Source organism: Macaca thibetana, chromosome 10 (assembly GCF_024542745.1).
Source record: "Macaca thibetana thibetana isolate TM-01 chromosome 10, ASM2454274v1, whole genome shotgun sequence".
Lineage (NCBI taxonomy): Eukaryota > Metazoa > Chordata > Mammalia > Primates > Cercopithecidae > Macaca > Macaca thibetana.
In genome coordinates this window covers 96007199-96033716 of record NC_065587.1, presented here as the reverse complement: position 1 = coordinate 96033716, position 26518 = coordinate 96007199, and the positions used below count along the sequence as shown (strand labels likewise).

At 50.4% G+C, this 26518-nt stretch overlaps 1 protein-coding gene across 1 annotated transcript; it reads left to right on the top strand.

The window, feature by feature from the left end:
• Positions 1-637: 637 nt before the first annotated feature.
• LOC126929262 (nephrin-like) lies at positions 638-25453 on the top strand. Its single transcript, XM_050745451.1, is given in 30 exon segments — positions 638-740; positions 848-1063; positions 1136-1258; positions 1437-1569; positions 2079-2159; positions 2873-2976; positions 3163-3290; positions 3379-3554; positions 3735-3891; positions 4128-4272; positions 4359-4483; positions 5704-5890; positions 6118-6247; positions 6372-6544; positions 7834-7974; positions 8050-8190; positions 8699-8848; positions 9744-9911; positions 10010-10166; positions 10436-10587; positions 12333-12444; positions 12532-12713; positions 16143-16199; positions 20131-20210; positions 20212-20254; positions 20369-20393; positions 20501-20573; positions 20723-20816; positions 20899-21011; positions 25240-25453. Coding segments are annotated over 30 exon segments (3756 nt in total). The 5' UTR covers positions 638-682; the 3' UTR covers positions 25372-25453.
• Positions 25454-26518: the final 1065 nt, after the last annotated feature.

Here is a 26518-nt window from a genome sequence, read left to right as displayed (position 1 = left end):
CACCTGGGGGAGGTTGCACTGTGAGGATGAGCTCAAGTTGGGTCAGAGAGCAGGGCCAACTCTGCCAGTGCCTGCGTCAGCCTCATTGCTCTCCTGGGCTCCTGGCCTGCTAGACTCTGGGCTGCAGGTCCTTCTTGAGAGGCCGTGAGTAGTGAGACAAGGAGCAGGGGTGAGGGGTGGCAGCAGAGAAGATAGAGACAGAGAGAGACAGAGAGAGAGAGAGAGAGAGAGAGGATGAGACAGAGAAAAAAGGAGAGAGAATGCCTTAGACAAAGAGAGAAAGATGGAAAGATAAAGAGACAGTCTGGCGGCAGTGGCTCATGCCTGTAATCCCAACACTTGGGAAGACCAAGGCAGGAGGATGGCTTGAGGGAAACAGTCTGAGATCAACCTGGCCAACATAGTGAGACCCTGTCTCTAAAAAAAAAAAAAAGAAAAAAAAAAGAAAAAATATTATTTTAAAGGGACAGAGAAAGAGACTCAGAGATTGAGACTGAGAGAGCAAGACAGAGATAGAGAGACACTGACGGGAGGAGAGGAAAACAGAGAAAGGGAGGAGAGTAATGGAAAGAGAGATAAAAAGAAAAGCAGATGGCAGACAGAGAGAGGGACCCAGAGAGAGCCAGACAGACGCAGGTGGCTGGCTGCGGGCACTGTGGGGGTAACAGTAGGGGCACCTGTGATGGCCCTAGGGACGATGCTCAAGGCTCCTCTCCTGCTCCTGGGGCTGCTGACTGAAGGTGAGTGGGATCCCAGCCTTGTACCCAGCGCCAAGTGGCCCCCATTTCCCACTTACCTTCCCTAGACAAACCCTCTGCCCTTTCCTTGCACCCTGCTGTGTCCCCAGGCCTGGCGCAGTTGGCGATTCCTGCCTCCATCCCCCAGGGCTTCTGGGCCCTGCCTGAAAACCTGAGAGTGGTGGAAGGGGCCTCGGTGGGGCTGCGGTGTGGGGTCAGCACCCCTGGCAGTGCGGTGCAATGGGCCAAAGATGGGCTGCTCCTGGGCCCCGACCCCAGGATCCCAGGCTTCCCGAGGTACCGCCTGGAAGGGGACCCTGCTAGAGGTAAGGGATCAGAGCCTGAGACCCTCAGCCACCAGCCCAAGTTGCAACCCTGACCTCCAGCTCCCCCTGCAGGTGAATTCCACCTGCACATCGAGGCCTGTGACCTCAGCGATGACGCAGAGTATGAGTGCCAGGTCGGCCACTCCAAAATGGGGCCCAAGCTCGTGTCTCCCAGAGTGATCCTCTCCATCCTGGGTATGGGTGACAGACCCCCAGGACCCACGAGTCTGGATTAGAGGACCCAGGAGTCCCTTACCCCAGGACCCAGGAGTCCAAGCCCCCAGCTTCTCCTCTCTCCCAGACCCTCGGTACCAAGCTCCAATCTTCAAATCCTTCTCAGTGCTGGAAGCTTACCCCAGACCCTTCTCAACAGTTCCTCCCAAGCTGCTCCACCTGACCCCAAAGGCAGGCACCATGGTCACCTGGGTAGCTGGGCAAGAGTACGTGGTCAGCTGTTTGTCTGGGGACGCGAAGCCAGCACCTGACATCACCATTCTCCTGAGTGAGTGAGGGTTAACTGGGTGGCAGGGGGCAGCGTGAAGCCTCTGGAGTGGGAAGGGTGTGTGTTCCTGACCAGTGCCCTCCTAAGGGCCCCAGAAAAGATGTCATCCCTGGGATGGGGACCCAGGAGAAGGTGTGAGGAGATGCTGAGGCCAGTGTGGGACACAGTGGATGGGAGGGCACATTGAGGAGGCGGCATCCAGCACAAGGCTGAGGACCAGATAGAGATATGGGCAGTAGCGCTGGTGCAGACATGAGAAGCTGAGGGATGGGTGCATGGTACAACCCAGCAAGGAGTTGAGAGGAGTGGGGAGGCCCAGGACCCAGCACTGAAGATTGCAGCCTTCAGGCCGTCCAGAAAGTCGGGAGGGTATGCAGCTGTGCTCCAGGCCCTTTTCCTCTAGAACCAGGAGGGAGGGGGCATCACATCCACTCTGAGGACTTCCAGGCCATGCCCCCAGAGTCTATCTTGCGGGGAGCCCAGAACCCCTCTAGCCCTCTTGTTGCCCCAAAGTGGACAGACAATATCCGACATCTCTGCAAACATGAACGAGGGCTCCCAGCAGAAGCTCTTCACTGTGGAGGCCACAGCCAGGTGTGGAAACTGAAAAAAAAACCGAACCATGACCCCTAATTTTCCCCATGGGAACCACAGACCCCAGGGATGAAAGCATGAAGCTTGGGCTACGTATGAACATCTGCGACCCAATGCTTCTTCATGGGGAACTCTCAAAGCTGACTCTCAAAGCTTCTTCACAGGGAACAGGGGTGGTGGCTCATGCCTGTAATCTCAACACTTTGGGGGGCTGAGGTGGGTGGATCACCTGAGGTCAGGAGTTCAAGATCAACTGGTCAACATGGTGAAACCCTGTTTTCACTAAAAATATGAAAATTAGCCTGGCGTGGTGGCGCATGCCTATACTCCCAGCTCGTCAGGGGGCTGAGGCAGGAGAATCGTTTGAACCCAAGAAGTGGAAGTTGCAGTGAGCTGACATCGCACCACTGCACTCCAGCCTGGGCGACAGAGCCAAATTCTGTCTCAAAAGACAAACAAATAAAAAAACTTCATGGGAACCTCAGTTCCAGAGTCCCAGGCACTAAAGTTTGATCAGATGTGGGTCTCTCTAGGCTCCAGTTCTCGCTGCTCACTCCCAGAATCTCTCCCATGGAACCCCGGATCCCAGAGGAGATCGCCATGGGGACTTAGACCAGGTGTGGGGACCAGAGCCAGCATCCCCGCCTCTTCTTCCTGACTCCCCAGATTTCGGATGATGACTCTGACTCCAGAACCGTGAATTATCATCCCAGGGTGACACCCCAGAGCTCGGATAATGGGCAGTTGCTAGTCTGTGAGGCGTCTAGCCCAGCACTGGAGGCCCCCATCAAGGCCTCATTCACCGTGAATGTTCTGTGTGAGTGGAGAACTGGGCCAACTAGGGCGCTGAGGATGGGGAGCAGGCACTGGGGGGTGTAGGGGAATCACAGGAATTATGGAAATTCAGGCACTCAGAGAAACATGCGGTTTCAAAAGCAGCTTGTGGGGCCTGGAAAGAGTGGATGGGCTACTCCAGGCCCATTGAGTGACTAATATCTCCCAGTCCCTCCAGGACCCCCTGTCATCGAGTGGCCAGCCTTGGATGAGGGGCATGTGCGGGCAGGACAGAGCTTGGAGCTGCCATGCGTGGCCCAAGGGGGGAATCCCTTAGCCACACTGCAGTGGCTGAAGGTGAGGGCAGACGCGGGCATGGGAACTGTGGGGAGAGCGGAGGCCGGGAGCTGGTCCTGAGCTGGCCCTGGCCTGTCCCTGTCTCCAGAATAGCCAGCCAGCGTCCACAGTGTGGGGCACAGAGCACACCCAGGCCGTGGCCCGCAGTGTGCTGGTGATGACCTTGAGGCCAGAAGACCATGGAGCGCGGCTCAGCTGCGAGGCCCATGACAGCATGTCTGCAGGGACCCAGGAGCGCAGCATCATGCTGCAGGTCACCTGTGAGTCCTGGTGCCGGCTGCCCACCTGTCGGTCTGTGCCTCAGAGAACCATCTCTGTGTCCCCCCAGATTATGCCTACTGGATGCCAAAGATCTCAGTATGTATCTCCAGTCCTGTTGTTCTCTCTGGGCTGGTCTGTGAGAAATTCAGCTCAGCTTAATGTCTTCCCTCTCTGTCCCTGCAGTTCCCCCAGTGCCATTACTATCCTGGGATCTGCATCCCAGGTTGAGAACAAGAACGTGACACTCTCCTGTGTCAGCAAGTCCAGTCGCCCACGGGTCCTGCTACGATGGTGGCTGGGCTGGCAGCAGCTGCTGCCCATGGAGGAGACGATCATGGATGTGAGGCGGGGGCCAGGCTCCTGGGTCTGAGCATGGGGGGTGCAGGGCATGACTCTTGGATTGGGAAGGGGATGGGTCCAGCAGCCTGGGGGCTTTCTCCTTGAGGACCATGGTTCCAACAAAGGGGGAGTTAGAGATGGCTCATGTGTGCCTGCTGGAGACTGGGATGGACTCAGGCCCTAACACAATGGATGGGGGTGCTGCAGTCCCCACATCTGAAGCTCATTTCCTGCCAGGGACTACATGGTGGTTACATCTCCATGTCCAACCTGACATTCCTGGTGCGGCGGGAGGACAACGGTCTGACCCTCACATGTGAGGCCTTCAGTGAAGCCTTCGCCAAGGAGACCTTCAAGAAGTCGCTCACCCTGAACGTAAAATGTGAGTGTCTGCCCTTACCCAGCAATGCCCCCAAGCCTCAGGACCCAGCCCAGAGAAAAAGTCACTCTTCCTGTCTCTCCTCTCAGATCCCGCCCAGAAACTGTGGACTGAGGGTGCCCCAGAGGGGCAGAAGCTCCGGGCTGGGACCCGGGTGAGGCTGGTGTGTTCGGCCATCGGGGGCAACCCAGAGCCCTCCCTCATATGGCACAAGGTTGGTGCCACGCCACGGCTATGGGGGTGGCCAGGAATGTGGGGGAAGGACCAGGCCCCCTTCTTTCCTTCAGAATCTTGGGCAATCTTGGAAAAAGATTAAATTTCTTGAAAAGTACTAGAGATTCTGAGGTTTGGCAGGGAATCAGGAAAGACACAAATGCCATGAGAATTAAATGGAATCCTAGGAAAATTCTGGGGAAACAGAGTTCTAGGATAAAAAATGGAATTCTGAGTCAAGATTAGGTATTCTAGAGAAAAGGTAATTTCGTTAAAATTATGGAAAATTCTAGTGAAAAATCTCAGAATTCAGCTGAAATGTCAGGAATTTTAGGGAAAGACTTGAATCCCAGAAAAAAAGAAAAAGAAAAAGAAAATTTGGAGAAAAGCTAGTAATTCCACAGACTATCGAAAACTCATTAGTATTAAATCGAATTCTTGAGATTTGGAGGTAAGAAAATGAAATTTCGTTAAAATGAAAGAGAAGCCTAATTCTAAGAAAATCCTGGGAAGTCAGGGAGCTGGTTGAAAATTTTGGGGGGAAGACTAGGAATTATAGAAATGACAATGGAATTTCCTTTTAATAGGATGGAATTCTGGGGAAGTGCTGAGAATCTGGGCAATATAAAGGAATCTGTTAAAAGACTGGGATTATAAGATATAATATCGGGAAATATTCAGAATCTATGGAAAGTTTAATTTGTGCAGCAGCAACAATAAAAAAAAAAGAAAGTAATCTATGGAAAGGCACTGGAATTAAGGAAAATTTCAAAGGAAATCTTTGGGGACAGTGGGAATTTTAAGAAAAGGAACTGAGGCATTCTGGGAAAGGCCTGGGAATTTCAAGGTAGTTTCCTGCAGGTGGTGTTGGGTAAACAGAGCAGAAATAGATTTTGAGGAGTGCGCTGACAGCCTGCAGGTGGCTGCAGAGGCGGAGCGGGGGTTTGGGTGTGGTACAGAAGACGGATTCAGATCCCCAAAACTGCCATGCACAGGGATCCGGGGAGGCCGGAGAGACTCCAGGGCAGGGGTTACTCAGTTCCACTCCCCACTGCTTTGCCCTAGGGGGGTGGCGCTGATGGGGGTGTTTCTCCGTACCACCAAAAGGCTTTGTCTGGGCTGGCAGCACCAACCCAGTGGGCAGGGTGTGGGAGTTGGGGGTTGGTGGAAGCAGCAGGGCTGCCTGCGGCTCCCCCCCCCCCAGTCACTCCCGCCCCATAGGACTCGCGCACTGTGACTGAGTCGCTGCTGCCGCAGGAGCCGCGGTGCATGCAGCTCGGCAACCTGGAGAAATCTGGGAGCACCTTCTCCCGAGAGCTGGTGCTGGTCACAGGGCCGTCGGACAACCAGGCCAAGTTCATGTGCAAGGCTGGCCAGCTCAGCCTGTCCACGTAGCTGGCGGTGCAGTGTGAGGGCGCGCACGGCTGAGGCCCGGGGGCGGACTCCGCCGGGGCAGGACAGGGTGGAGGACAGAGCCAGGTGGGGCAGGGACCCAGCGAACCCTGGACTCGCGGGGTGCGGGCGGGGGCGGGGTGGGGGACCCGAGACTGGACGGAGCCTGGGGTGCAGGCGGGATGGACGCAGACCAGGCCGCCCCTAACCTCTGAGTCTCGCTCCTCCAACCCCCTCTCCCAGTTCCCCCAACTAACGTGACGATCCTGGCCAACACATCCGCACTGCCCCCGGGGGACGCCTTAAACTTGACATGCATCAGCGTTAGCAGCAACCCGCCGGTCAGCTTGTCCTGGGGCAAGGAAGGGGAGAGGTGGGAGTGTGAGGGACCCCGCCCCTCTCTGGCCTTGGCCCCCTCCACGCATGTCCCGCCCGTGCCTAGCCCCTCTCCAGCCTCTGGCTCTGCTGGCAGCCCTGGCCTCACCCCGGGTCCACAGGCTGGAGGGCTTGGCCGTCCCACTCCGGCGAGCCCCGTTCAAAGGCTCCGCCACGGCCAGAAGCGTCCTTCTGCAAGTGTCATCCCGCGATCATGGCCAACGCGTGACCTGCCGCGCCCACAGCGCCGAGCTCCGCGAAACCGTGAGCTCCTTCTATCGCCTCAACGTGCTGTGTATGTGCCCCGGCGGAAAGGTCCTCTTGATGCCTTCCTGACCCTAACCTACTCCTTGCGTCTCCGCCCCCCGCCCCGCATTTTTTTTTTTTTTTTTTTTTTTTTTTGATGGAGTCTGGCTCTGTCACCCAGGCTGGAGTGTAGTGGTACGATCTGGGCTCACTGCAAGGTCCGCCTCCCATGGTTCATGCCATTCTCCTGCCTCAGCCTCCCGAGTAGCTGGGACTACAGTCTCTTGCCACCATGCCCGGCTAATTTTATTTTTGTAGTTTTGGTAGAGACGGGGTTTCACCGCGTTAGCCAAGATGGTCTTGATCTCCTGACTTGGTGATCCGCCTGCCTTGGCCTTCCAAAGTGCTGGGATTAAAGGCGTGAGCCACCACGCCAGGCTGGCTGGCTGGCTGGCTTCCTTCCCTCCCTCCCTCCCTCCCTCCTCTCTCTCCCTCCCTCCTTCCTTCCTTCCTTCCTCTTTCTCTCTTTTTTTGATGGAGTTTCCCTCTGTGGCTGGGGCTGCAATGCAGTGACGCAATCATAGCTCACTGCAGCCTCCAGCTTCTGAGCTCAAGTGATCCTACCTCAGCCTCCTGAGTAGCTGAAACTACAGGTGTGCACTACCACTTTTGGCTAGTTTTTTTTTGTAGCAACAGGGGCTCACTATGTTGCCCAGGCTGGTCTTCAACGCCTGGGCTGAAGCAATACTCCTGCCTTGGCCTCCAAAAGTGCTGGCATTACAGGCGCATCCCACTACACTAGGCTGATTTTTTGTACTTTTAATTTTAAATAGAGATGGTATCTCTCTAAGTTGCCCAGGCTGATCTTCAACACCTTGACTCAAGTGATCCTCCTGCCTTGGCCTCCCAAAGTTCTGGGAGCAGAGGCGTGAGCCACTGAGCCTGGCCTGGGTCTTTGCTTTGGCACTATCACTCTATCATGAACCCCATCATGAAACTTGAAACTCCCTACCTTCATCCTGACCAGTAGTCCTGGGCCAAATCCTATCCTGTCCACTCCCATATTGCCTTTGTCCTCTCTCCTAACCCCGATCCCTATCATGACCCCTCTTTCCATCCTTCAACCTGATGCTGGCTTCTACTCTTTTCCTAAACTGTATTCTAATTTCTATCCCGAACTTTACCCCTGAATTCAGTTCTGAACTTGTTGCCTTGTCCACAACCTTAAACCCGTAGTGATCTCCCCACTTTAACCCTTGAACCTGTGCCTGATCTCCAATCTGTCCTTGATCCTGACCTTGACAACAATCTTGACTCCCTGTGGCGCCCCCTCTGAAGACCGTCCAGAGTTCCTGGGGGAGCAGGTGCTGGTGGTGACCGCGGTGGAGCAGGGTGAGGCGTTGCTGCCCGTGTCCCTGTCCGCTAACCCCGCCCCCGAGGCCTTCAACTGGACCTTCTGCGGCTATCGCCTCAGTCCAGGTGAGGGAAGTGGGCATGAGGAGGGGTCCCGGGAATGGGAGGGCCTGCCAGATCCTTTATTCTGGCCTTCCCCAGCGGGCGGCCCCCGGCATCGCATCCTGTCCAGTGGGGCTCTGCATCTGTGGAATGTGACCCGCGCGAACGACGGCCTCTATCAGCTGCACTGCCAGAACTCCGAGGGCACCTCGGAAGCGCTGCTGCGGTTGGATGGGCACTGTGAGTCCCGCCCACCATGGAAACCACACCCACCAAAGGAACCTTGCCCAATGTGGAGTCTCCTCATTGTGGGAGCTCCGACCATCCGGGGATAGCCACCCATCCTGGAACCCTCCCGCTCTGGCTCTGGTAGTCCCCGCCGCGGTGTAACCACTCCACTGCGGAACCCCTTCCACTAGAGAGACCCAGTGTGGAATCTCTGCCCAGAGAGGGGGCCGACGTAGACTCGGAAGCTGCTCCCATCAGGAATGGGAGCCCATTGTAGAAGGCCCCCCTCTCACAATTCTGGAAGCCCACCCAACCCACTCTATCACAGCGGCATAGTGGAGGGTGGAGACAACCTCGCTAACCTTGAGAACTCTCCTCCAACTCTTTCGTATTAAGGGCAGATTGGGTCCACATCTCTAACTTTCCTGGAACTCCTAAGACATCCCTCCCACCTGGGGCCCTCTCCCACGGAAATCTGTCTGGTCCCAAGTGCCTTCCCCAAGCCTCTGCCTTCCACCAGATGCTCCCACCATCCGTGCCCTCCAGGACCCCACTGAGGTGAACGTTGGGGGTTCTGTGGATATAGTCTGCACGGTTGATGCCAATCCCATTCTCCCAGGCATGTTCAGCTGGGAGAGACTGGTGAGGACCCAGCCTTTGGTGAAAGGAGGTGGGGTCAAAGGGTTGTGGTTTCTTGACTGTGAGTTCCTTGGGAGAGGGGACCACCTACATCTGTATGATCCTGTATAACTATATACTCGTCAGGGCATGCTCCCAGAATGAATAACTGTTGGTGGCAAAATGAATGGATGGATGAATGGTAGACAGTCAGGCGAGTGAGTGGGTAGATGGATAGATGGGTCGATAGGTAAGTGGATGAACAGGTGGATGAATGAGTGAGTGGATGGAGGAACAGATGGACAAATGAAAGGATGGATAAATGGGTGAGTGGATGGGTGAGAAGATGATTGAAGGAGAAAAATCAGTGGATAGAGGGTAGATGGATGAATGGATACACCAGCAGAGGAAAGATATCTATGGAAGGATGATGGATGAATTGATGGATGGATGGGTGGAAAGATCAATGGAGAGATGAATAAATAAGTAGCTGGGTAAATATCTGAACAGATGCATGCATTTATGGGTGTGCAAGCATGAGTGAATAGTTGTGTGAATGGGTGCAGAGCTACAAGGGTGGATACATGGGTGCAGAGAAAGAAGACAAATGGGCGGAGGAATGAGTGAGTAAACCGATGAGTGGATGGAAAGATAAATGGCTGCATGGATAGATAAGCAGATGGATAAATGAATGGATGGATGGATAGATGGTTGCAAGCATAAGTGGTTGGGTGAATGGATGGGTAGGTGGTTGCCTGGATTGGTGGATAAAAAGATGGATTGGGTAAATGGACAGATGGATGACAGGAGAATTTTCTTTTTTTCTTCAGTACCTCTGTGGAGGATGATTGTGTCTAGGAGAATGAGGCTACAAAAGGGACAGTTTGGGCAGTGATGGATCTGGGGCTAGACTGGGAGGACAATTCTTGACTCGGGCCTCCGGGGAGAAGATGAGGAGGACCAGAGCCTGGATGACATGGAGAAGATATCCAAGGGACCCACGGGGCACCTGCAGATTCACCAGGCCAAACTGGCCCAGGCTGGTGCTTACCAGTGCATCGTGGACAACGGGGTGGCGCCTCCAGCACGAGGGCTGGTCCGTCTTGTTGTCAGATGTGGGTATCACCCAAACACCTGACTTTAAGACCTGCCACTGAACCCACAGCCCTCATGTCTCCCACATAGCTCATGTTGACCTCCCATCCCCTCCCAGTTGCCCCCCAGGTGGAGCACCCCACTCCCCTAACTAAGGTGGCTGCAGCTGGTGACAGCACCAGTTCTGCCACCCTCCACTGCCGTGACCGAGGTGTCCCCAACATCGTTTTCACTTGGACCAAAAATGGGGTCCTTCTGGATCTCCAAGATCCCAGGTGAGCCCAGGCCCAGCCAGGCAGCACTCCAGCCCCAGGTCTGGACCTCCAGCCCCATTTCCCCTCCCTAGGTCCCTGCAGAGAAGGGTGCAGAGAAGGAAGATGAATGCATGGAGGAATGAGTGAGTGAATGGATGAGTGGATGAAAAGATTAATGGATGAATGGATAGATAGGCAGATGGTTAAATGAATGGATGTCTGTATAGATTATTCCAAGCATAAGTGGTGGGGTGAATGAAAGGGTGAGTGGTGCCCTACCTTCTCTCTAGGTACAGGGAGCACACAAACCACCAGGGTGGTGTCCACAGCAGCCTCCTGACCATTGCCAATGTGTCTGCAGCCCAGGATTACGCCCTCTTCACACGCACAGCCACTAACCCCCTAGGCTCGGACCAAGCCAACATTCAATTCGTCAGCATCAGTATGGAGGGGCTGTGAGGGTGTTGGGGAGGGGGTGCTCCTTGGATCCATTCTCACATCCCTGATTGGCCCTGGGCTGCCCATGTTTCTGAAACCTGAGAATATGTGTATATGTGAGGCTGGAGTTTTTGCCTGCCCTGAAAATCCTAGTGGAGACTGAATCTTCAGGGAGACCCACAACAAAGGCAAAAGAAAAAGAAAAGAAAAGAAAAAAAAAGATGGAGAGGGGGTACTTATTAGCTCAAGTAACTGAAAAATGATTTTCAGGGGTTTCTGGAGCTAGGTTCAGCTGTGATCAGCAACTCTCCATTCTTTGTTGTTGTTGAAACAGAGCTTTACTCTTGTCACCCAGGCTGAAGTGCAATGGTGCAATCTTGGCTCACTGCAACCTCCGCCTTCTGGATTCAAGCAATTCTCTCACCTCAGCCTACCAAGTAGCTGAGATTACAGGCGCCCGCCACCACACCCAGCTAATTTTTGTATTTCTAGTAGAGACGGGGTTTCACCATGTTGGCCAGGCTGGTCTCCTGACTTCAGGTGATGTGCCTGCCTCAGCCTCCCAAAGTGGTGGGATTACAGGTGTGAGTCATCACACCCAGCCCTCTCCATTGTTATGTTTGCATACCTCTGTGTTGGCTTTATTCTAAGGGCCCTCATAGTGGTCTGTTAGAATTCCCAGAGGAAACAGAATTCTTTCTCTTCCTAACAGTGGTATAAAAATACTAGAATTAGCCAGGTGTGGTGGCTCACGCCTGTAATCCCAGCACTTTGGGAGTCTGAGGTGGGCAGATCACAAGGTCAGGAGTTTCAGACCAGCCTGACCAGTATGGTGAAACCCCGTCTCTACTAAAAAAAAAAAAAAAAAAAAAAAAAATAGCTGGGCATGGTGGCACGCACTTGTAATCCCAGTTACTCGGGAGGCTGAGGTAGGAGAATTGTTGAACCTGGGAGGTGGAGGTTACGGTGAGCTGAGATCGGGCCACTGCACTCCAGCCTGGGCAACAGAGCAAGACTCCATCTCAAAGAAGAAGAAAAGAAACCTAACCAAGCCAGGCGCGGTGGCTCATGCCTGTAATACCAGCACTTTGGGAGGCCAAGGCAGGTGGATCTCCTGAGGTCAGGAGTTTGAGACAAGCCTGGCCAACATGGTGAAACCTCATCTTTACTAAAAATACAAAAAATTAACTGGGCATGGTGGCGGGCACCTGTAATCCAGCTACTTGGGAGACTGAGGCAGGAGAATTGCTTGAACCCAGGAGGCAGAGTTTGCAGTGAGCCAAGATTGCACCACTACACTCCAGCCTGGGCAATAAGAGTGAAACTCTATCTAAAAAAAAAGACAGAAAGAAAAAAGAAAGAAACCTAACCTTCATTTTCCATAGAAGCAACCATTCGGTCTTGAATTTTTTTTGCTGTTTCTTTTGGTTTTGTTTTCACTTACTTCTTTTTAAAATTATTTTTAATTGTAATGTTTAATTTGAGAAAGGGTCTTGCTATGTTGCCCAGGCTGGTCTCGAACTTCTGGGCTCAAGCAATCCTCCAGCCTTGATCTCACAAAGTACTGGGATTTTAGGAACAGTTTGATGTTTGCCAGAGGAGTGTTCACAGTGACCTTATAGAACATGACTATACCGTGAACAATGAGAAGCAATTGTATATTTAAAATCATTCCTAGGGAAAACTTGGACAGAATCCTCTGGGATTCTTCTGTATCCTCTGACTGCTTTCCCATCTTTCTCCCCATAGGCTGCCCTGACCCTCCATCAGGATTAAAGGTTGTGAGTCTGACCCCACACTCTGTGGAGTTGGAGTGGAAGCCTGGCTTTGATGGGGGCCTGCCACAGAGGTTCTGCATCAAGTGGGTCCTTGTCGAGGCAGGAAGGAAGGGGAGGCAGCCAATGGGCTGGGGCACTTCCCTGAACTTACTATCCCCCCTGTCCTGCAGGTATGAGGCCCTGGGGACTCCAGGGTTCCACTATATGGATGTCCTACCACCCCAGGCCACCACTTTCACAGTGACTGGTCTGTAGCCTTCTATATGATACAAGGTCTGGCTGCTGGCCAGCAATGCCTTGGGAGACAGTGGACTGGCTGACAAGGGGACCCAGCTTCCCATCACTACCCCAGGTGGGAAAGAAGGCTTGAGCAGGTTGGAGTGTGCCTCAGAGAATGTGTAGGGTAGTACAGTGAAGTCAATACAATTCCCTTTTTATGATGAGTTACTGAGGCCTAGAGCTGTTAAGCAAATTGTCCAAGGTCACACAGCTAGTAAAAGATAAAGACGAGACTGCAACTCGGGCAGATGAACTGGAGACCAGCCGTTAACCACAACCCATACTGTCTGAATGTGATTAATGACCAAGGGAAATTAGAAAACAGTTTGAATTAAATGAAAATGAAAACATATAAAAATTTGAGGTTGCAGTTAAAGCAGTATTTAGAGGGAAATATATAGTATTAAGTGCTTATTTTAGTTATTTATTTTATTTTTTATTTATTTTATTTTTTTGAAATGGAGTTTCACTCTTGTTGCCCAGGATGGAGTGCAATGGTATGATCTTGGCTCACTGCAACCTTCATCTCCCGGGTTCAAGTGATTCTCTTGCCTCAGTCTTCCGAGTAACTGGGATTACAGGCATGTGCCACCATGCCTGGCTAATTTTGTATTTTTAATAGAGACGGGGTTTCACCATGTTGGTCAGGCTGGTCTCGAACTCCTGACCTCATGATCCACCTGCCACGGCCTCCCAAAGTGCTGGAATTATAGGCCTGAGCCACCACGCCCAGCCTTATTTTTTATTTTTGAGATGGCGTCTCACTCTGTCACCCAGGCTGGAGTGCAGTGATGCGATCCTGGCTCACTACAACCTCCGCCTCCCTGGCTCAAGCAATTCTCCTGCCTCAGCCTCCTAAGTAGCTGGGATTACAGGCATGTGCCACCACGCCTGGCTAATTTTAGTAGAGACGGGGTTTCACCATGTTGGCCAGCCTGGTCTTGAACTCCTGACCTCAGGTGATCCACCTGCCTTGGCCTCCCAAAGTGCTGAGATTACAGGCGTGAGCCACCATGCTTGGCCAGTTTTTGTTTGTTTTTGTTTTTAGACACAGTTTTGTTCTTGTTGCCCAGGCTGGAGTGCAATGGTGCCATCTCAGCTCACTGCAACCTCCGCCTCCCGGGTTTGAGCAATTTTCTTGCCTCAGCCTCCCAAGTAGCTGGGATTACAGGCATGCGCCACCATGCCTGGCTAATTTTTGTATTTTTAGTAAAGACGGGGTTTTACCATGTTGGCCAGGCCGGTCTTGAACTCCTGACCTCAAGTGATCCACCTGCCTTGGCCTCCCAACGTGTTGGGATTACAGGTGTGAGCCACCACGCCTGGCCTAGTTTTTTTTTTTTTTTTTCTTTTGAGAATCACCTCGAATGCATATTCTAAGTTTTCATCTTAAGAAAGCATGGCTCATGCCTGTAATCCCAGCACTTTGGGAGGCCAAGGCGGGTGGATCACCTAAGGTTGGGAGTTCAAGATCAGCCTGACCAACAAGGAAAAACCCTGTCTCTACTGAAAATACAAAATTAGCCAGGCGTGGTGGCACATGCCTGTAATCCCAGTTACTTGGGAGGCTGAGGCAAGAGAATCGCTTGAACCCGGGAGATGAAGGTTGCAGTGAGCGGAGATCATGCCATTGCACTCCAGCCTGGGCAACAAGAGCAAAACTCCATCTCAAAAAAAAAAAGAAAAAAGAAAGAAAGAAACTAATAAAAGAACAAATTAAACCCAAAGTAAAAAGAAAGAAGAAAAATAATAATGGTAAAAGCAGAAATGAATGAATTAGAAAACAGAAAAACAATTGGGAAAAAAATCAATGAAACCGGAAGCTGGTTATTTGAAAAAAAAATCAGTAACATTTATGAAGCTGATTAAGACAAAAAAAGAGAGAAGATACAAGTTACCAATAACAGGAATGGAAGAAGGTATATTACCACAGACTCCACAGACATTAAGAGGATAATTAGGGAATATTATGAATGACTTTATTCCAATAAATTCAGCAAGTCGGATGAGAGGACAAATTCCTTGAACATGATGAATATGTTACAATTCTGATAGGTACAGTATTGCAATGGTTAATCCTTACAGAGCCTGGTTCAGAGAAGCTTGGGTTCAAATCCCCTCTCTGCTACCTCCTAGTTGTGTGACCATAGGCAAGTGTCTCAGTTTCTAAAAATATATTATATAGCACAGATCTTTGTGGCTCAGTTTCTTTTTCTTTCTTTTTTCTTTCTTTCGTTTTTTTTTTCCCTTTTGTGTGTGTGTGTGTGTGTGTGTGTGTGTGTGTGTGTGTGTGTGTGTGTGACGGAATCTTGCTCTGTCACTCAGGCTGGAGTACAGTGGCATGATCTCCGTTCACTGCAACCTCTGCCTCCCAGGTTCAAGCAATTCTCCTGCCTTAGCCTTCCAAGTAGCTGGGATTACAGGTGCATGCCACCCCACCTGGCTAATTTTTGTATTTTTGGTAGAGACGGGGTTTCACCATGTTGGCCAGACTGGTCTCAAACTCCTTACTTCAGGTGAGCCACCTGCCTCAGTCTCCCAAAGTGCTGGGATTACAGGGGTGAGCCACCACTCCCAGCTGCAAGCTTCTTCTTTCTGTTTTCCTCTTCCTGACGGAGCAGGCTTTTTCTCAATGTAAGGAAGGACACTTTCTCATCTCTACAATCTTCTCTGCTCTTCCCACTACCCCATTCCTGTCTTCCCTTTGAACACTAAAACATAAAGTATGACACTTGCCTCCTTTGCTTTAGAACTTATACTTCTATTAAGGGATCGAGAGCCCAAAGTCTCTTTTGGTTAACTCAACAAATTGATAATTCAGGTGAAAAGGATCTTGTACACTGAAAGTGCTCATCAACAATTAATTTTTGGGCCAGGCATGGTGGTGCATGCCTGTAGTCCCAGCTAGTCAGGAGTCTGAGGCAGGAGGATAGCTTGAGCCCAGGAGGTCGAGGCTGCAGTGAGCTATGATCATGCCATTACACTCCAGCCTGGGCCACAGAGTGAGACTCTGTCTCTTTAAAAAATAAAATAATAAAATAAAAAATAAAAAAATCGGCCAGGCACAGTGGCTCATGCCTGTAATCCCAGCACTCTGGAAGGCCGAGGTGGGTGAATCACAAGGTCAGGAGTTCGAGACCAGCCTGGTCAACATGGTGAAACCCCATTTCTACTAAAAAAGTTAGCCGGGTGTGGTGGCGGGCGCCTGTAGTCCCAGCTACTTGGGAGGCTGAGGCAGGAGAATTGCTTGAACCTGGGCGATGGAGGTTGCAGTGAGCCAAGATTGCGCCACTGTACTCCAGCCTGGGTGACAGAGCAAGACTCTGTCTCGGAGAAAAAAAAAAATTATCTGGGCGCAGTGGCTCAGGCCTGAAATCCCAGCACTTTGGGAGGCTGAGGCAGGCAGATGGAGTCTTGCTCTGTCAACCAGGTTAGAGTACAGTGGTACAATCTCAGCTCACCGACTTAGTGTTAAGTTGCAATCTCTATATCCACTCCCCAGGTCTGGACCAGCCTTCCAGAGAACCTGAAGACCAGCTGCCCACAGAACCGCCTGCAGGCAAGTCCTCTGTCCCCTGATCCCTCCCATCTCCCCAAAGGAGACGTCTTCTTGTCTTTGACCCTACCTGCTCTGCTCGTAGTCACAGCTGCTGAACAACTTAGTTCTGGCCGAGCTCAGTGGCTCATGCCTTTGGGAGGTCAAGGCATGTGATCACTTGAGCCCAGGAGTTGAGACCAGCCTGGGCAACATGGTGAGACTCCATCGTTGCAAAAATAAAAAATAGCTGGCTGTGGTGGCATGTGCCTGTAGTCCCGACTACTCAGAAGGCTGAGGTGGGAGGATTATGTAAGCCCAGGAGTTGGAGGATGCAGTGAGCTATGACTGAGCCACTGCACTCCAGCCTTGGGAACAGAGGGAGACCCTATCTCAAAAAAATAAAATAAAAAAGGCTTAGTTCTCTCCCTGCAGACTTGCAGACCCCTTAGAGCTTCCTCTTTTTTCTTTCTTTTTTCTTTTCTTTTTTTTTTTTTTTTTTTTTGACACATAGTCTCGTTCTGTTGCCCAGGCTGTAGTGCAGTGGCAAAATCTTGGCTCACTGAAACTTCCACCTCCCAGGTTCAAGCGATTCTTTTGCCTCAGCCTCCCGAGTTGCTGGGATTACAGGCACCCGCCACCACACCTGGTTAATTGTTGTACTTTTTTTAGTAGGGACAGGGTTTCGCCATGTTGACCAGGCTGGTCTCAAACTCCTGATCTCAAGTGATCTGCCTGTCTCAGCTTCCCAAAGTGCTGGGATTATAGGATTACAGGCATGGGCCATGGCACCCGGCCTTTTTTTTTTTTTTTTTTTTTTTTTGAGACCGAGTCTTGCTCTGTCACCCAGGCTGGAGTGCAGTGGTGCGATCTCGGCTCACTGCAACCTCCACCTCCCAGTTTCTTCTCTTGCTTCAGCCTCCTGAGTAGCTGGAACTACATGCATGTGCCACCACAGCCAGCTAATTTTTTGTATTTTTAGTATAAATGGGGTTTCATCGTGTTAGCCAGATGGTCTCTAACTCCTGACCTCGTGATTCGCCCCAAAGTGCTGGGATTACAGAGGTGAGCCACTGCATCTGGCCACTTTTTTTTCTTTGATCTTTCTCTTGCCTGGAGTGATACATTTTTCTCTCTTCCAAATTTAGTTTAATTCTGAAAAAATTAGCTCACTCCATGTCCTGTAAGAAGCCTGCATCAGTTAGTATTTGCTGTATAACAAACCACCCCAAACATGGGTGCTTATAGCAACATTCTTTCTCATGATTCTAAGAGTCTGGCAGAACGGTGCTGGTCTGGGCTGGCTTAAGTAATCTCTGCAGTCAGCTGGCAGCTCCACTGGACTGGGTGGTCTAGGGTTGCCCCCTTCCCACACGTCTGATGGTCATCTGGCCTCTTGGTTGGAACAATGGAGATAACTGGGCACGTGTCTCTTCTTGACTTTTTCACATGAAGGTGGTCACAGGGGTCAAAAGCAGCAAGAGAGTACATTCCAATTTACTAGCTGATTCTGTCACAGTTACTATTGTCTCATTGGAGACATGGCTCAACACAGAGTCAGTGTGGAAAGGCCCTGTACTCAAGGATGTGACTACCAGGAGAGGATTGCAACCATTTGGCAAACAATCCCCTTCAGAGCCTGAGAAAAAGGTTGCAAGTGACAGAAATACAGCTGTTTTGTCAACACATAAAAGAATGACTTGGCTGGGCACAGTGGCTCATGCCTATAATCCTGGCACTTTGGGAGGCTGAGGCAGGTAGATCACTTGAACCCAGGCATTGGAGACAAACCTGGGCAACGTGGTGAAATCCCATCTCTATAAAACAAAAACAAAAAAATTAGCCAGGCATGGTGGTGCACACTTGTAGTCCCAGCTACTCAGGAGGCTGATGCAGGAAGATTTCTTGAGCCCAGGAGGTTATGGCTTCAATGAGCCGAGATCACGTCACTGCACTCCAGCCTGGGCAACTGAGTGAGACCCTGTCTCAAGGGAAAAAAAAAAGGCTTGGTACATGAAATAAAACTTCTAAGTGTGGCCACTTTCAGGTGCTCAAAAATCTCACCAGCGATCTGTTTTTTTTCACCCTCTCTCAACTTTGCCTTCATCTGTGCTGGTTTCTTTCTGAGTTTCTTCAATCAGAGGGGCAGAGAAGCCCTCCCCAACCTCTGTCTTCTTGACAGCTAGTAGAATTGTCCTAAACGTTTTGTTAAAAACACACGTTGGGTCAAATGCCTGTGTCTAAACAATCACTGTGGAGAGAGGAATGGAGACTCTTATTGTTCAGGACAGGCCATGTGCCCACTATGGAGTCCTGCCTGAGCCCAAGACTGAGAGTGGTGAGTGGCTGTTCTCCCCAGAGGAAAAAAGTGCTGTTAGTAGAAGATAGGGGAGATGGCCACCTAACAGATGCCTACTTAGAGGGATTCAGACTTGTCCTCAGGGATACAGCAGCCAAGTCAGCCTGATATTGACTGGGATAGAAGTTAGTGGAAAGAAGTCATTTGAGGCTGGGCGTGGTGGCTCACGCCTATAATCCCAGCACTGTGGGAGGCTGAGGTGGGCAGATCACTTGAGCCCAAAAGTTCAAGACCAGTCTGTCCAACATTGCGAAACCCTGTCTCTACTAAAAATCAAAAGCAAAACTTTAGCTGGGTGTGGTGGCATGCGCCTGTAGTCCCAGCTACTTGGGAGGCTGAGGCAGAAGAATCACTCGAACCTGGGAGGTAGAGGTTGCAGTGAGCTGAGATTGTGCCACTGCACTCCAGTCTGGGTGACAGAGTGAAACAAACTCTTTTTTTTTTTTTTTTTTTTTTTTTTTTTTTTGAGACAGAATCTCACTCTGTCACCCAGGCTGGAGTGCAGTGGTGTGATCTCGACTCACTGCAATCTCCACCTCCCTGGTTCAAGTGATTTCCCTGCCTCAGCCTCCCAAGTAGCTGGGACTACAGATGCCTGCCACCACACCTGGCTAATTTTTTGTATTTTCGTAGAGATGGGGTTTCACCGTGTTGGCCAGGCTGATTTTGAACTCCTGACCTTGTAATCCACCTGCATCGGCCTTCCAGAGTGCTGGGATTATAGATGTGAGCCACCACGTCCAGCTAACTCTATCTTAATTAAAAAATAAAATAAAATAAAGAAGTCCTTGAGATGGGATTTTTTTTTTTTTCCAGAGACAGGGTCTTGCTCTGCAGCCCAGGCTGGAGTGAAGTGGTACAATCATAGCTCACTGGAGCCTTGAGTTACTGGGCTCAAGCAATCCTCCTGCCTCAGTCTCCGGAGTAGCTGGGACTATAGACATGCACCACCATGCTGCTAAACTTTTAAATTTTTTGGAAAGAAGTGGCCTTGCTATGTTGCCTAGGCTGGTCTTGAGCTCCTAGGCTCAAGCGATCCTCCCACCTTGACCTCCCAACGTGCTGGGATTACACGCATGTGCCGCAGCGCCTGACCTTGAGATGGAATTTGTAAGGCAAACAGAAGTTTGCTTGAGAAGAAAGGACATTTGAGGACAAACACTTAGCTATTCCAAAGCTCTAAGGTGCGAATTTGCTTCAGTGATTCTGGAAACAGCTAGTGGTTGGTTTGGTTTGTGTGGCTGGACAATCCAGTACCAGGGTCTAAGTTCAGTGGACATGGCTGGAGGCGTTGGAAGAGGCTGGACCACAGAAAGTCTTCAGTGCCCAGCTAAGGAGCTGAAGCTCCCTCCTGAGTCCGGAGTTCAGTTCTGAGTTTGCAGAGTTCAAGCAAAGGGAGGACATTTTGTTAATGGCTTGACTTAAGAGGCCACCTGCCCTTGGGTGGCAGAAGGGTTGGACACAGAGACCCCTCCCCATCTGTTTCTCTGACCCTGGGGGAGGGACTTGGCTCAGGGGTAGGCTTTCTCGGGGAGACCCACTCCTGGCCTACAGCCTGTTGTCTGGGATTCACTGAGGGGTATCTTCTACCCCTAGGACCCTCGGGGCTGCCCCTGCTGCCTGTGCTGCTTGGTCTTGGGGGACTTCTGCTCCTCTCCAATGCCTCCTGTGTCGGGGGGGGGCGTCCTCTGGCAGCGGAGACTCAGGCGTCTTGCTGAGGGTGAGGAGAGACCTTCCCTGCGGGGGTGGAGACCTGAGGGTGATGGGGAACTTCCTGGGGCCAGGGGAGGGGCTTGTATGGGGTCACTGAGCCCTTTATTCCTGTTTCCTTCAGGCATCTCAGGGAAGCCAGAGGCAGAGTAAGTGGGGATATTTTTCTGTAAAGAAGGCTCTGAGGGAGGAGGTTTGGGGGAGATGGGTGGCGGGGGGCAGCACTCAACTGCCCTCCACACCTCCATCCTGGAAGGTCAGAGGACCGAGTCAGGAACGAATATGAGGAGAGCCAGTGGACAGGAGAGCAGGACACTCGGAGCTCCACGGTGAGTGGGGGTGGCCCTGGAGACCCCACAGTCAGGGCACCAACGGTGACTGAAACCCTGCCGTTAGCATCAGGTTGATCACTGCCCTTCCTGGGACCGTGGGGTCAGAGGATGGAAAGGGCTTTGTCTGTTTTGCGTGTGGGGAACAGGTCAGCACAACAGAGGCAGAGCCGTATTACCGCTCCCTGAGGGACTTCAGCCCCCAGCTGCCCCTGACACAGGAGGAGGTGTCTTATTCCCAAGGTGAGTTAGGACCCCACTCAGAGGTACCCCCAACGCCTGGACCGGGTGCCTTGATCATGTCTCCCTTCCACTCCAACTCCAGGTTTCACAGGTGAAGATGAGGATATGGCCTTCCCTGGGCACTTGTATGATGAGGCAGAAAGAACGTACCCCCTGTCTGGAGCCTGGGGACCCTTCTACGTTGAAGTGCAGATGGTGAGGAGCTTTGCATCAGCAGCCATCCTTCCTGGCTAGTGCTGGGAGCCTACCTCCTACTGCTTGTATTAAGTTAGGGCCAGCTAGCTGCTGTAACAAAGAGGCCTGACCATGATCCAGTGGTTTAAAGAAGACAGTTAGCTGGGCATGATGGTTCATGCCTGTAATCCCAACACTTTGGGAGGTCAAGGCAGGAAAATCGCTTGAGCCCATGAGTTTGAGACAAGCCTGGGCAATATAGTGACTTGTCTCTACAAAAGATTAAAAAAACGAGCCAGGCATGGAGGTGTGCACCTATAGTCCCAGCTACTCAGGAGGCTGAGCCAGGAGGATCCCTTGAGCTCAGGAGTTAGAAGCTGCAGTGAGCCATGATGGCACCACTGCACTCCAGTCTGGGCAACAGAGCAAGACCCTGTCTGTGAAAAAAAAAGATGGCAGTCTATTTCTTTTTCACAGTCAGACACAAGCGGCCCTGCTCAAGTCATCTGAGTCTAAATGAATGGGCTAGTTCACTGAGGGTTCAACCCATGGGAAAAGGTGAAAGAATGTGGAGAAGGCACAACCTTGCCTTGTGGCCCAGGCCCAGAAATGGTGCACACCACTCTGCTCTCACTCCCCTGATGAGAATAGAGTCACACGGTCACACCTGATGGCAAAGGAGGCTGTAAAATATGGTCTAGCTTGGCAGTGATGTGCCTTGCTGCAATTCTGCTGCTGTGGAAGGAAGTAGACATGAATATTTTTAGATAATTAGCCGTATCTACTCCACTGATTAAAGGGAGAGAAAGAGAAAATTTGGGGGCCCATTCAACTGAAAAATCAAGGCATACAATTGTCATCAGGCCCAGCTGGGCCCAGAATTTTCCTCCCCAAAAATGCTATTATGGCTAGGCATGGTCACGGCTCACATCTCTAATCTCAGCAGGCTGAGGTAGGTGGATTGCTTGAGCCCAGGTGTTGGAGACCAGCCTGGGCAACATAATAAGACTCCATCTTGAAAAAAAAAAAAAAAAGCCGAGCATGGTGGCTCACGCCTGTAATCCCAACACTCTGGGAGGCCGAGGCGGGTGGATTACCTGAGGTCAAGAGTTCGAGACCAGTCTGGCTAACATGGTGAAACCTTGTTTCTAAAAACATGCAAAAATTATCTGGGTGTGGTGGCACACACTTGTAATCCCAGCTACTTGGGAGGCTGACGCAGGAGAATTGCTTGAACCTGAGAGGTGGAGGTTGCAGTGAGCGGAGATCATGCCACTGCACTCCAGCCTGGGCAACAGAGCAAGACTCTGTGTCAAAAAAAAAAAAAAAAAAAAAGTTTAAAAAACTAACTGGGCATAGTGATGCATGCCTGTGGTCCCAGCTACTCAGGAGGCTGAGGTAGGAGGAACGCCTGAGCCAGGGAAGTTGAGGCTGCCGTGAGCCCTGACTGGGCCACTGCATTCCAGCCTGAGAGACCATGTTTCAAAAAAGAAAGGGAAAAAATGTTCCTAGAAAATCTAGATTTGTATCCTACGAGATTAGTAATCTTCAAAGAAAGAGAACGCCTATTTTCCAGTGGCCCCAAATGCCCAATGCTGACACTTATTGGTCTAGTTTGGGTCACATTCTCATCCCTGAACACATCCCTGAGTCAGGGGATGGAATATGCTAACAGGAGAGGCCTGGGTCAGTTCACCATGCGATCAGGGAGTAGGGGCCAGCCCCACTCAGTTCACTGGGCTGAGAATGGGAGAGGGACAGAGAGCTCGCAGGGAAGTGAGGATGGTGGCTGTACAGGCAAAAACAACAGACAGGCACTTTGACCACCAGCTAACCCCCACCCATTGCTGCACAGTTAGGGAGATGGGACAGAACCCCTGATTTCTTGTGTGGCCTTGGCTGATGCTCTGGCACCTCTGGTCCAAGGATTTCCTTCTGTCTCTGTGAACGACCTCCGATACAAGGCACTGTTATCAGATCCTAGCTCCTCACCAGCATGGTGCAGAGCGCTGTCCATGGTGCTGGACCATATGCGCTCTCTTTAAGAGATCCGCAGATGGAGGCTGCAGGCTTTTTTCGAAAAGGGCCAGATAACCCTTTTCGAAAACCCTTAAACCCAGTAAACCCTTTGGGCTGTGTGAGACATACGGTCTTCCTCAAACTCTACACAAACTCTGCCACTGTAAAGTAAAAGCAGCCATAGACGATGCATAAATGAATGAGTGTGGCTATGTTCCTACAAAACTTTATTTTTGGACACTGTAATCTGAACTTCATGTAATTTTTCTGTGTCACAAATGTTATCTTTTTTCATTTTTCCTCAACAATTAAAAAATGAAAAACAGGGCTGGGCACGGTGGCTCATTCCTGTAATCCCAGCACTTTGGGAGGCCGAGGCGGGCGGATCACTTGAGACCAGGAGTTTCAGACCAACCTGACCAACATGGTGAAACCCCATCTCTACTAAAAATGCAAAAAGTTAACCGGGCGTTGTGGCGGGCGCCAGCAGTCCCAGCCACTCGGGAGGCTGAGGCAGAAGAATTGCTTAAACCCAGGAGGCAGAGGTTGCAGTGAGCCAAGATTGCGACACTGCACTCCAGCCTGGGCAACAGACCAAGACTCCGTCTCAAAAAAAAAAAAAAAAAAAGAAAAGAAAAGAAAAAAGAAAAATAAATGAAAACCATTCTTAGCTCTTGGGCAGTAAAAAAAAAAAGCAGATGGCAGGCCATATTTGGAGTATGGGCCAATTTGCTCTGAAGTCTGCTGAACTAAAATAATCATTTTCTCCCAGCCCTAGAACAAAACACATCCCCAGTTAGGGCCACCTTTCATGTTTTTGGTTTGTTTGTTTGTTTTGTTTTTTTCTCTTCTATTATGATTAGGGAACTGTTTTGGAAATTCATAGGACAATAGAATCATAACTTACATTCCATAGTTGCCATAGCTGATAACATGGACTTTTAAAGTGTTCATTTTTAAAAATTTTAATGGAGGCTCGCTCTGTAACCCAGGCTGGAGTGCAGTAGCACAATCTCAGCTCACTGCAACCTCTGCCTCCCAAGTTCAAGCGATTCTCCTGCCTCAGCCTCCCAAGTAGCTGGGATTACAGGCATGCACCATCATGCCTGGCTAATTTTTGTATTCTTAGTAGAGACAGGGTTTTTTTGCCCATTGCCCAGGCTGGTCTTGAACTCCTGACCTCAAGTGATCCGCCTGCCTTGGCCTCCCAAAATGCTAGCATTACAGGCATGAGTCACCATCCTCAGCCTAAAGGTTTTATATTTCTGACATTTACATTATTTTTCTAACATGAAATCATTGGATATCTTGGGCTTGCTTCAAAATAATCCAGTTAGTGTGGGAGGGGAATAAGATAGAAATATAGATAAATCAATTGAGCAAGGGTTGCTACTGGTTTTTTTCTTTTTTTCTTTTTTTGAGACAGTCTCACTCTATCAACCAGGCTGGAGTACAGTGGCATAATCATGGCTCACTGCAGCCTTGACCTCCTGGGCTCAAGCGATCCTCTTACCTCAGCCTCCTGAGTATCTAGGACTATAGGCACTCACCACCACACCTAGCTAATTTTTTAAAAAATCTTTTTTATAGGCTGGGTGCAGTGGCTCACAGTTATAATCCCAGCACTTTGGGAGGCTGAGACGGGTGGATCAATTGAACTTAGGAGTACAAGACCAGCCTGGGCAACAATGGAAGCCTCGTCTCTGAAAAAAAAAAAAAAAAAAAAAAATTCAAAAATTAGCTGGGTGTGGTGGTGTGTGCCTGTAGTCCCAGCTACTTGGGAGGCTGAGGCAGGAGAATGGATTGAGCCCAGAAGGTGGAGGTTGCAGGGAGCAACCATTGCACTCCAGCCTGGGTGACAGAGCCAGACCCTGTCTAAGAAAAAAATATATATATTTTTTTTGTAGATGCAGGATCTCACTATGTTGCCCAGGCTGGTCTTGAACTCCTGGTCTCAAGAAATCCTCCTGCTTTGGCCTCCCAAAGTGCTGGAATTACAGGCATGAGCCACCGTGCCTGGCCTGATATTATTGAAGTCAGGCGATAAGCACATGGGGTTCATCATAGGCGTTCATTATAACGCACTCCTTTTTTGTATATTTTGGGGGTTTAGTAAAAGCTAAAACAGTTTTTGTCTGGAAAGTTAAGCAGGGGCGTGTATCCCCCAGATCTTCAATGAAGACCTACAGGGCATCTCTCCATGGTTCTAACTCCACTTTTTGCCTGTCAGGGCCTCTGGAACCTCCGCTGGCCTGAAGACGCATATCAGGATCCAAGAGGAATCTATGACCGGGTGGCAGGAGACTTGGACACTCTGGAACCTGATTCTCTGCCCTTCGAGCTGAGGGGACATCTGGTGTGAGAGCCCTCTCAACCCCCTTGTCCTGCACCTGCAGGAATTTACACTCCACTGGTCCCTTTCATTACAGCCTGAGCCGAGCTGGTTAGGTGAGCTCTATAAAATGCAAAGGGACTCGGCTTTGTCAGGAGACGACATGGAAGGGGCTGAGTGACAGAAGCTGGTACCAGACTAGAAACAAGGTATATCCTGGGGTTGACTTTAGATTCTAAACTTTTCCGAAAGGACAGGGCAGATTGTAAATGGCATCTCAGAAATGAAATGCTGCCAGGTGCGGTGGCTCACGCCTATAATCCCAGCACTTTGGAAGGCCAAGGCAGGTGGATCACCTGAGGTCAGGAGTTTGAGACCAACCTGGCCAACATAGTGAAACTCCATTTCTACTAAAAATATAAAAAATTAGCTAGGAATAGTGGTGCATGCCTGTAGTCCCACGTACTTGGGAGGCTGAGGCACGAGAATCGCTTGAACCCAAGAGGTGGAGGTTGCAGTGAGCCAAGATCATACCACTGCACTGCAGCCTGAGTGACAGAGTGAGATTCTGTCTCAAAAAATAAAAATAAATAAATAAAATGCTATTCTGAGGGTCCCTATGTGCTTCATGAAGTAAAGTTTTCAGAAGTGGGAAAAGACATATTAAAAACTCTGTTCATTTTGCATTCCATGACATCTAAAATAGCTAATAAGTAGAATTTATGAACCCATGTTGTATCCTACCTATTATTTTATTATTTCCCACAGTTATCTAACACAGGAGACATAAACTATGGCACATGTAAACATAAGTTTGCTCTATAATCATTAAAATAAACAGACAATCAAAAGAAGCTAGAGGAAAATAATACATACTGTATGCTTTCATTTATAGAAATTCTAAAATAGGTGAAACTAATCTATGGTGGCAGAGAGCAGAGCAGAGGTTTCCTGGGGCCATGAGAGGAGGGTTGACTGCAAAAAGGCATGGGAGAACTTTCTGAGGTGATGGAAATATTCTATATCACGATTGTGGTGGTGGTTGCATGGATGCACAGATTTGTCAAAACTCATTGAACTGTACACTTAAGATGGGTGCATTTTTATTGTACATAAATGCTGTCTCAATAAAAGTGATTTTAAAAACAGGCTTCATAATAGAAGCCCAGTAAGAGGA